Here is an 11,379-nt window from a genome sequence, read left to right on the forward strand (position 1 = left end):
TCTCATGCCTTTATTCCCAGCACACAGGAGGCAGAGGCAGGTGAATCCCTGGGAGTTAGAGGCCAGCCAGGGCTTCAAGAAAGGAGCTAGTTCCAAGAACAGCTAGGACTGTTATGCAGGGAAACCCAGTCTCGAAAAACAAAACAAACCAAAATTGAAATTAAACTACATGTACAAGAATTTAATTGAACAACATACGAAACACAAAGCTGGGTTGCTGTGGTACACCCCTTTTCTTCTATCATCTAAGAGACAGAGGCAGGTGGCCCTCCTTGAATTGGAGACAGGTTGTATAGAAAAGACCCCATACCAAATTACAAAAATGTATACATGTTGAACCAAAAGAAAAAAAAAGAAAGAAAGAAAGAAAGAAAGAAAGAAAGAAAGAAAGAAAGAGAAAAGAAAGACAGAAGATTAAAAGCAAGAAAATGAAAAAACCACGGAACAAAGGAAGGCAGTGCTGGGGGCCTGGTTGGGGGTTGAGAAGGGAGCCCTGGCCTAGTTACATCCTCTGCCATGTCTGCTGTGACCCCAGCACCCCATTCCTCAGGAGCTGTAAAGGGTCTGAGAATAAAATGACATTTTTAAATTTTTTTCTGTCTGAAGTGAAAATGTTCCAAACAATCAATTCACTGTGCCAATATTCCTGGAAATGATGTCCAAGTGGGAATTTTTCATAGCATTTCATGGCTGTTTTAATTTTCTCTGCATCTCATCATGTCTTTCTCTAAGCAGGCCCAGGAACGATAAGAGCCTGTAGCTGATCTAGGAGATCGCCCATGGCAGGGGCCCTGGCCTCCACTCCTGTCCCCTGAGGGCACGGGGTAGGCGTGGGACTCCAGATTTTACAGACTAGGAAAGTTCAAGGTCACCAGCTCTTCCTAACAGCCAGAACTCCTTGCTGAACCAGTCAAGGGTGAGGCTACAACTTGATCGGTCTGCTTAGGTATACATATTTTTGTTACTGTTGTTTTTGGAAAAGGTATCCAAGTGGGAATTTTTCCATGACTGTTTTGGTTTTCTCACACTTGGACTTTTAGTTTGAGAAGTGGGGTGTGGGGCTGTACAAACACAACTGTGAAAAAGATCCCCAAGAAAGGAAGCAAGTGGTTGTTATGGTGAAATGTCTTTGAAAGGCATTCAGGTGGCAAGAAACTGCCTTTGTTGCCTCCCTCCCTCCCTCCCCCACCCCCCAGTTCCTCCCTCTTAACAAGTCATAATTGTGGCAGCCCCTTGGCCCACATAGTCCTTTCACTGTTCCTGATTGATCAGACACACTCTTTGTTTTATTTTTTAATTTTTGAATTGTGGTTGAAGTCAATGAATTGAGCTCTTAGATTATTATTATTATTATTATTATTATTATTATTATTAATTATTATTATTATTAGTGGTTTTTCTACCTTGGGGTTCCCTGTGTATCCTTGTTTGCCCTGGAACTCACTTTATAGACAAGGCTGGCCTTAGACTCACACAGATCTAGCTGCCTCTGCCTCTACCTCTGCCTCCTAAACACACTTCTTTTTCAAGACAGGGTTTCTCTGTGTCTGTCATTTGCCTGTCCTGAAACTCACACTGCAAAACAAGGTAGCCTCAAACTCACAGCAATCTGCCTGCCTCTGTCTCTCCTGATCTGAGGGCCGAGAACTGAGAATAAAGAAATGCACTGCCACCATTACCCAGATGGATATTTTTTTTCCAATGGTGGGCAATGGGACTTATAAATTTTCTCAAAGGACTGAGATCACTGTGTGCCAGGTGTTCTGTAAGGGTGTGTTTTTTTTTGTTTTGTTTTTGGTTTTTTTTTGTTTGTTTGAGGGAATTCTCTCTCTCTCTCTCTCTCTCTCTCTCTCTCTCTCTCTCCTCTCTCTTTCCTCTCTCTCTCCCTCTCTTTCACTCTCTCTCTTTCGCTCTAGATCTTTGCTTTGTCCCATTCCTCATGGGAACTTCTCTGTTTTTCTTGAATTTTTTCCCCTCAGTCTGTCTTTCACATTTCATTTCTTTTCCTTTCTTTTCTTTTCTTTTCCTTTCTTTTTTTTCTTTTCTTTTGAATCCTCTCACCCTAGACAGGAGGCTAAAGGTTTATGGTATCTTTCTTTGCATGTATAGCTGGAGAATCTGGAGACACTGCATTCAAATCATGGTGCTCTAGAGGCTAGGAGACAGAAAAAGAAATGGACCTTGAAAATATGCCTCATGGTGTCTACCATCTTGTTGAGGTCAGCTCTCATGGTGGTTACCAAAGGCAGCCTTCTAAAAGCTTTCATCTTGGTGAAGTTAACAGCCATGCTGTCTTGTCTGCAAAGGGCCTTCACTAAAATAGTTTGAATTGTAATCCCCCACACATATACATAAACACAGACACAGACACACACACACACACACACACACACACACACACACACGCACGCACGCACGCACACAGGCACACACTCTCACACACGCACTCACGGGGATAGACATGGGAACACTGAGAAAAACAAATAAAATCTGAAGTTAAACTCAATGTACGAGAGAGTCAGAAATCACAAAATAAATGAAATAAAACAATGCTACGGGGTGGTCTCATATAGAACTGTCATGCATTTGGCAAAGAAATACTGCCAGGGGATTTTGATTTTTAATGTTATTCATGTCCTCTTCATGGACAAGGAAAGTATCAGAAGTGCAGAGATGGAATTTCTGAAATTACCAGAAACCACAGGGTGGAGATCTAGTGCACTCTCCTGGTGAATGGAAGTGGGTGCAGAGAGAGTGCTCATGCATTAAAATAATACAGTATTCTTTTTCCTTAATTAAAGAAACAAACAAGGGCTGAAGAAATAGCTCAGAGTTTAAGAGAACTGGCTCTTCTTCCAGAGGTCCTGAGTTCAATTTTCAGGAGAGATATCTCAGTTCAATTCCCAGCACCCACATGGCAGCGCATAAGTGATTGTAAATGCTGTTCCTGGGTGATCTGACACCCTCACACCATTGCACATGTAATGTAATTAAGTAAATCACAAACATTTCTTCTCTCTGGCTTTGGAGCCTGTCCTGGAAGTAGCTTTTGTAGAATAGGCTGAGAACCAGGAATAAAAGAATGCGCCGCCACCACCACCCAGCTAGATGGTTTTAATTTTTAGAATGGTGGGCAATGAGACTTATAAATGAGGCTGAGGTGGTTTTCTCACAGGACTGAAGTGAATGCGCTCTCTCTCTCTCTCTCTCTCTCTCTCTCTCTCTCTCCCATTCTAGATCTCTATTTTGTCCCACTCCTCATGGTTTCTCTTTTTCTTGATTGTTTCCTTCAGTCTGCCTTTCACATGTATTAAACTCAATGTGCGTGGAGAGAGAAACCAAATATGAGATTCAAAATACAGCCAGGGTTGGCAGGTAGTGGAGCAGGCCTTTGACTCTGGCACTTCATTCAACCTGATTTGTTGGTTTTTTTTTTCTTGACTTCTCTGTAAACATTCTTGTTGGAGTTGAGAAATTGCTGATATGAATTCAGTCAATTTCAGGTAATAGCCTTGCCTTGGCTGTCCTGAAACTCACTTTTAAAGATCAAGCTATCTGTTTGTTTTTGTTTTTGTTTTTTGTTTTTTGTGCTCTATCTGTAAATCACCATTTCTTCTCTTGAATGTGTTCACCTTGGTAAAGTCAAAGGCCACCCCACAGAAACACAGAGTCACACACACACACACACACACACACACACACACACACACACACACAAGAGAGAGAGAGAGAGAGAGAGAGAGAGAGAGAGAGAGACACCTAGAGACACACCAATACATTTGTTAAATTAAAGGAAGGCCTGGAGAGATGGTTTGGTGGCTCTTCCTGAAGAAGTGGGTTCAATTCCTAGGACCCACATGGCAGCAGCACATAAGTGATTGTAAATCCAATTTCTGGATGAACTGACACATTCATGCCACTGCATGTAAAATAAAATTAAACAAACCATAAAAAATTCTTTAGGGCTGGAGAGATGGCTCAGTGGTTAAGAGCATTGCCTGCTCTTCCAAAGGCCCTGAGTTCAATTCCCAGGAACCACATGCTGGCTCATGAACCATATGTAATGAGGTCTGGATCCCTTTTCTGGCCTTCAGGAATACACAGAGACAGAATATTGTGTACATAAATAAATAAATATTAAAAAAATAAAAAAACCCACAAATCTTTTTAAAAAATTTGGAATTAAACTAAGTTCTACACAACTGGAAAGACCGTCTCAAAGCAAAGTAAAATAAAATGTTCTGGAATAGGACACCTTCCATGCCCCACCCCACACAGGGAAACACTTGGTGCAGACCAAGAGAGATGAACAAAATGTGAAATTAAACTAAATGTACAAGAAATTAACAGAACGTGATACTAAACACTGAGCCGGGGTGTGGGGATGCACTCCTTTCATTCTTTCATCCAAGAGACATAGAAACTCGTTTTGATGTACATTTCTCTGATGACTAAGGATGTTGACCATTTTCTTCAGCGTCTGTCAGCCATTTTAGATTCCTCCATTGAGAGTTCTCTGTTTAGGTCTGTACTCCATTTTGTCAATTGGATTCTTTGTTCTTTAGATGACCAATTTCTTGAGTTCTTTGTATATTGCGGAGATCAGACCTCTGTCTGATGTGGGGTTAGTGAAGATCTTTTCCCATTGTGTAGGCCCTTGTTTTGTCTTGTTGGCCATGTCCTTTGCTTTACAGAGGCTTTTCAGTGTCAGGAGGTCTCATGTATTCATTTTGTTTCTCTCAGTGTCTGTGCTACTGGGGTTATATTTAGGAAGCGGTCTCCTGTGCCAATGCATTCAAGTGCATTTGATATTTTGATTTCTATAATTTTTATTGGGGATGAAGTCAATTATTTGAACTCTCAAATATTTTTATTGTTATTATCTGTTTGTTTATTTGTGGTTTTTCAACTTAGGGTTTCCTTGTGTATCCTTGTATGCCCTGGAACTCACTTTGTAGACAAGACTGGCCTCAGACTCACAGAGATCCATCTGCCTCTGCCTCCTAGTGCAGGGATTAAAGACATGCACTGAACACCATTTTTTTTAAACAGAATTTATCTGTGTCATTTTGCCTGTCCTGAATCTCAGTCTGCAGAACAAGGTAGCCTTACACTCGCAGTGACCTGCCTGCCTTGGGCTCCCTGATCTCTGAGGTGTTTTATCATCTCTCTGAGTCTCTGCCTGGCTATCAATTTATCTATTAGTTTACTTATTTTTTTTGTTGTTGTTGTTATTTTCTGAGACAGGGATTCTCTCTGGCTTTGGAGTCTGTCCTGGATTCAGACCTGGTCACAGCTGTACCTGAAACAGTGAGGCCTCTTGCAGGGAATCCACAGAGCCTCTGCCCATGGCTCTCCAGGAGAATCCACTCTCTCCCTTTCCCCCAGCCCCAGCCAGGGCTGCCGGCTACATCTCAGGCAGGCATAGGTGGCGGGCACTCTGACTATCCAGGATGTGACAGGCACAGACACACAGAGAAGCAGGGAGGAGTGTTACCCACTCTCTCACTAAATACAGGCAAGCAGGAGGAACAATGAAAACAATCAGAACTGCAGAGAATTTCCAGAAACCACATGGTGGGGATCTAGTGCCCTCTTCTGGTGACAGGGAATACATCAGAGATTTGGATTCTTGTGCTCCTGAGACCTACCCCAATGTAATACTGACATTGCCCTATTAGACCCTATATATCACATATAGGCTTGCTTGATATCACACACGTACACTGTCTGCGTTGCTGCCTGCCCACCTTCCTCTGTGACCCCTGGGAGAGAGCCTGGTACCATCAGAAGACAGAAGATGGGGTTTGGGTCTCTCTCTCTCTCTCTCTCTCTCTCTCTCTCTCTTTCTGTCTGTCTCTCATCTATTCTTCCATCTATGTATGCATCTATTGATTTATGTAATAGATTTTTTTGTTTGTTTGTTCTTTTTTTGTGACAGGGTTTCTCTCTAGTTTTTGAGTCAGTCCTGGAACTCGCTCTTGGAGACCAGGCCGCATGCTGGAACTAAAGGCATGCATCATCACTTCCCGGTTAGAAGCCTTTGTAAAACGTGGGCAATTAGAGCTAAAAATTTCCTCATAGGACTGATTTTACTGTGTGCCAGGGTTAGTGTAGGGCTTTGCTTTAATTTTCTTGAGTGAATCCCCCCCCACCCCAACACCCGTCTCTTATTGTAGAGCTCTGTTTCATCTTCCATGAGCTCTGAGGGCACTTGGCTTGAGTATGATACACACAGAGACTTACTATTAAGGAAAGTTTAAGATCAAGATCCTTTCCTAACTCTGTGACCTTGCAATAGAGAAGTTTCAAAGGGTGTGCCTACAGCTCCACTGGACTTCTTTGATGGGCCTTTATCTGTTGCCTTTCCTGTAAACATTCTTGTTGGAGTTGGGAAATTGCTGATTTGAACTCGGGCAATTTCATAGAATAGCTCTGGCTGTCCTGGAACTCACTTTTATAGACCAGGCTGACCTTTTGGTGACATTCTATTCTTTTTTTCTTCCTCTTATTTTCTATCTGCAGTCCACATTGGTGTAATGACAGTGCACCTGTATATTCACTGCTCTGATCCTTTCTCTCCTTCCTTCCTTCCTTCCTTCCTTCCTTCCTTCCTTCCTTCCTTCCTTTCGTATGTCTGTCCACTCCCGAAAACCCAAAAATGTCTAGCCTCCCAACGCAATTAAAAATAAGTCAATTAAAATAAATAACCTGGCATTTATAAAAGGAGGGAAGGAGGGAGGGAGGGAGGAAGGCAGGCAGGCAGTGCTGGGGGCCTGGATGATGGTTGTGAAGGGAGGAGCCCTGGCCTAGTCGTCTCCTCTGCCACGTGTGTCACCCCAGTCAGACCTCAGGAGCCTTCTCTAAAGGGTCTGAGAAGCTGCTTCCATGTTTCTGCCTCTGGGTATTTATTGATCTATTTATTTATTTTTCTGGTTTATGTGGGAGGGGAAGGGGAAGCCGAAGCCTTGTCCTACGGGCTCCATGCTGTCACTCAGTCAGTACTGTCTCGTCAACGCGCGTGTGAGGGCCCGTGTCTGTCATGCCAGCAGCACTCAGAAACTGAAAGTACAAGGATCAGGAGATCATCTTCATCGCGGTGGGAAATAGACCCTCCACCAGAAATCCATCAAACGACCTTTTAATTTTCTCCGTCCTAAGTGAAAATGTTCACAACAGATCCGCATGACCCTATTATTCCTGGAAATGAAATCCAATGGAGATATTTTAAAACACACACACAAACAAACACATTATTCCACGACTGTTTTCATTTTCTCTGACTCGGTATTTAGTCTGAGAAGTAGGTGCCGGGGGTGTGGGGAGTGGTGTGGAGAAAAAGAGCTGCAAGCAAGCAAGCAGGCAAGCAAGCAAGCAAGCAAGCAAGCAAGCAAGCAAGCAAGTAAGCAGTGGCCAAGGTGAAGTCTATGTCTTTGAAAGGAGACTCGGATGGCAGGAGACTGCCTGCCATGGCCACCTCCCTCCCTCCCTCGGTCCTCGGTCTCCCTCAGTCCCTCGGTCTCTCCCTCTCACCGTGCTCTAAGTGTCGCAGCCCCTCGACTGGCCCACTTAATACTGTCACTGATCGTGGAGACGCACTCTTTGTTTCCCGTGAGCCTCCCTCCCTCCCTCCCTCTCCACGAGGGAGAGCGATTGGCCTGTTTTCCTAGCTAGCTGCCTGTGGTCTCGGTTCCTCCTTTCGTTTTCGTAGCCTGAGCGTCCGTGGCTCCTCCCGAACGTCCGTCCCGGCCAGCCCGCGTTCACCCATGTTCGGGGATGGGGTGTGGGGGAACCGACGACGGGGAGTCCCCTGCCCTGTCGTGGGTGCGTGTCACCTCCGGGCGTGAGCGTGGGAGGACACTCTGTCGCGCCAGAGAAGGCTCGCGCGCCGCGGCCGAGCGAGCGAGAGCGAGCGAGCGAGCGAGCGATCTCTGTGGGTCGGGTGGGTCGTCGGGCGCCACCTAGCGGTGTTGGCCGTTTTGTGCAACGCTCCTGGTCCTCGGTCGCCGACAAGGAGGGCGAAGTGGCTTTTGTGAGGCGGAAAGAGTGACGAGAGTCCCGGCTGGCGGGCGGGCGTGTCCCGCGGTCGGTGTCGTGCTTGGGGACGGTCTCTGTGTAGGAGGTTGTGCCGGAAGAGTCGCCTATGGGTGCGTCTGGGATGGAACCGAACGAAAGCCACGGCTGGGGAGGGTGCCGGGAGACTTGAGCGGGTCGACCAGAAGGCTTGAGTCGTTCGCGTCGTCCCACCGCTAGGTGTCGGGTCCGGCCAGGCCCAGGATGGGTGAAGTACCCCGGCTTTCAAAGCTGTCTTTCCCTCGCCTTTTCTCTCTAAGAGAGAGAGAGCCCTGGGTCCCCGGCGACCCGAGGCCAAGAGGGGGCGCTGGTTGATCACGGCTCTTCCCCGCCGCCAGTGCCCGGACTCGTTGGGGGTGTCGGAGCTTTTGATTATTTTCCTCCTTGTCAGAACCCTCGGTCCTCGGCGGCGGGCCTCGCCATCCTGAGGCCGAGAGGAGGCTGTGGTCCCGGCTTTCTCTCCTCCCTGGTCCGGACTCGTTGGGGGTCTCGGAGCTTTATTTATTTATTTATTTATTTATTTATTGATTTATTGATTGATTGATTTATATTTTTTCCTCGGTCCTCAGCGGTGGGCCTCGCCATCCTGAGGGCGAGAGGAGACTGTGGTCTCGACGGCTTTCTCGCCTCCCTGGTCCGTACTCGTTGGGTGGCCTCGGAGCATTTTTTTCTTTTTTTTTCTTTTGTTTTTCTCCTTGCCAGAACTCTCGGTCCTCAGAGGCGGGCCTCGTCGTCTCGAGGCCGAGAGGAGGCTGCGGTCACGGCTTCTCTGTTCACTGGTCCCCGGTTTCCTGTACCGTCAGGTATTTTTTTTTCTTGCCCTGCTCCATCCCTAGCGGCTGGTCGCAGGGTCCTCGGCCGGGAGGAGGCTGGGCGCCCGGCTTTGTGGCATGTCCACCTCGCTCTCTCGGTCCTTTCATGGTCATGAGGTCGACCAGTTGTTCCTTTGAGGGTCGGTTCTCTTGTTTATGGGGACATTTTTGGGACATGTCACCCAGCCTCACTTTCAGGAGTCCCCTGTGGTCTGTGAATTGCTCCCTGTACCTGGTGTCATTCTTCTAGTGGTTGCTATCTGTCCTTATTGTACCTGCAGATAGGTGCTGACACGCTGTCCTTGAAGTGGGTGACATGAAAGGACTCTGTAGGTTGCGGTCTCTTCCGAGCCTCGCTGGGTCGTTTTTCCCGTTTAACCCAACCTACGTGGCGTGTCAGGCGTTCCCGCTTCGTGGTTGTCACCCGTGCAGTTTGGATGGTGGGACTTGCCTCCCGGTGCTCTTCCCTTACCGTCCCGGTGCTTTTTTTTTTTTTTTTTTTTTCCAAGTTTCTTTTGGGGATCAGATGGAGCTCCCGAGTCTCCACGGACTGGGTGGGTCCCCTGTGTGCCTCCCGAGTGCACTGTTTTCTCCACCCCCAGGTTATGGAGCTCCCGAGTCTCCATGAGGCCTTGGGGGGAAGGGTGAACCAGCCCGACCTTCTGCTGCCTGCTTTTATGTGCCTCCCGAGTGCACACACCGCTTCTTCCCCGCGACCACCACCATTGTGTTTGGTTTTGAAGGTGGAGGTGTGAAGGGTTTTCTTTTTTTTTTCCCCATCCCCAGGTTGTGGAGCTCCCGAGTCTCCATGAGGCCTTTGTGGGGAAGGATGACCCAGCCCGGCTTTCTGCTGCTTGCTTATGTGCCTCCCGAGTGCACACCTTTTCTTCCCCCGTGGCTGGCCCACTCCACTCCGCTTTTTTTTTTTTTTTTGTTTCGGAGGTGGTGTGTGAAGGGTTTTCTTTTTTGTTTCGGAGGTGGTGTGTGAAGGGTTTTCTTTTTTGTTTCGGAGGTGGTGTGTGAAGGGTTTTCTTTTTTTTTTCCTTTCGGGGATCAGCAGGCGGTGGAGCTCCCGAGTCTCCACGGACTGGGTGGGTGCCCCCAGTCCCCTGTTCCCGTGTGCCTCCCGGGTGCACTTTTTTCCCATCCCCAGGTTGTGGAGCTCCCGAGTCTCCATGAGGCCTTTGGGGGAAAAGGGTGACCCAGCCCGGCTTTCTGCTGCTTGCTTATGTGCCTCCCGAGTGCACACCTTTTCTTCCCCGTGGCTGGCCCACTCCACTCCGCTTTTTTTTCTGGTTTCGGAGGTGGTGTGTGAAGGGTTTGTTTTTTTTTTTTTTTTTTTTTTTTGGTGGCAGTCGGTCGGGTCTGTGGTGCCCTCTCGCTCGCTTCTCCCCGGTTCCGCTTGTCGATCGATGTGGTGCTCTCGCCCTGTGTTCATTCGGGTCGGAGGCCTAAGCCGCGCCAGGCGAGGGACGGACATTCATGGCGAATGGCGGCCGCTCTTCTCGTTCTGCCAGCGGGCCCCGCGTCTGTCCTCCCCACCTTTGACTGGTGGTGTGTGGAAGGCAGGGGTGCGGTCTCTCCGGCACGAGCCCTGTGAAAGCCCCCCCGCACTCCCCGCTGTGGTTCGTGGGGGCTCCCGTGAGGCGCGTCAGGGGCTCCGGCGTCTGCACCCCTCTCGCGCGTTTCGCTCCGCCCACCGTGTGTGGCCCGTGCGGCCCTCCTCCCTCCGAGCCGGGAGAGGGTTGGCCGATGTGTGCCGCGTCACACGCCCTTCCCGAACGGGCTTTGTGTGCGCGCGTCTCGCTCGCGATCCTCGCGGTGCTCCTGGAGCGTTCCAGGCCGATCTTCAGAGGTGCCCGGTACTGAGCGGCGGCGGCGTTTCCCGTTTCTCCGACGTGTGTGCCCTCCCGCGCGCGGTCCGGCCTTCGGCGGTGTTCCTCTGCGAAGGTGTGTTCGTGTGGGGGTCGAGGCGAGCGGTAAGAAAGAGGCTCTCTGCGTCCGTCCCCCCCTCCGTGAGCGGGGGACGATGAACCGTCTCTCGCGAGCTCCTGTGAGATCGGGCGAGCGGCCCACCACGCGCTGCCTTCTCCCGTAGGCTTTTGAGCGCCGTGTGGTGGTGTTGAGCTGTCGCGGCCGGCCTTTCTGTTCTTCTCACCGTTCGAGGTGGGTTTTAATGTTAAACGATTAGAATGCCTCCCCGTCCGGTGCAGAGCCGGTGGGTGGTGCCGGAGAGGCCTGGCTCTCGGGGGACCTAGTCTGTAGTTTATGCTTTTTCTCGGTCCGGTCCCCCCTGTCCGCGTTACGCTCGAGAATGCGCCCCCGGAAGGAAAAAGATAAAGAGAAGCCCTTACCGATACCGCAGACCCCCCCGCCTCGCCACGTTCGAGATCATCGAGCGTCGTTTCCCCCGCTCTTGGGGCTGCCGCGGCCGGGGGCTCGTCGGGCCGGGTCCGTCCCGCCCGCCCTCAGCGAGGAAAGTGCCTTCTCTAGC

At 49.1% G+C, this 11,379-nt stretch overlaps 1 protein-coding gene across 1 annotated transcript; it reads right to left on the reverse strand.

Annotated features, from left to right (window-relative positions):
• Positions 1–6,905: 6,905 nt before the first annotated feature.
• LOC148123215 (uncharacterized) lies at positions 6,906–8,999 on the reverse strand. The gene is made up of 3 exons (XM_087896314.1): positions 8,871–8,999; positions 7,534–8,295; positions 6,906–7,200 (listed from the first exon to the last, which is right to left on the reverse strand). The coding sequence occupies exons 1-2, from the start codon at positions 8,997–8,999 to the stop codon at positions 7,579–7,581; spliced, it is 846 nt and encodes a 281-aa protein (XP_087752440.1). The 3' UTR covers positions 6,906–7,200; positions 7,534–7,578.
• Between the last annotated feature and the right edge of the window lie 2,380 nt (positions 9,000–11,379).

This window comes from Myodes glareolus, chromosome 1 (assembly GCF_982192425.1).
Source record: "Myodes glareolus chromosome 1, mMyoGla1.1, whole genome shotgun sequence".
Lineage (NCBI taxonomy): Eukaryota > Metazoa > Chordata > Mammalia > Rodentia > Cricetidae > Myodes > Myodes glareolus.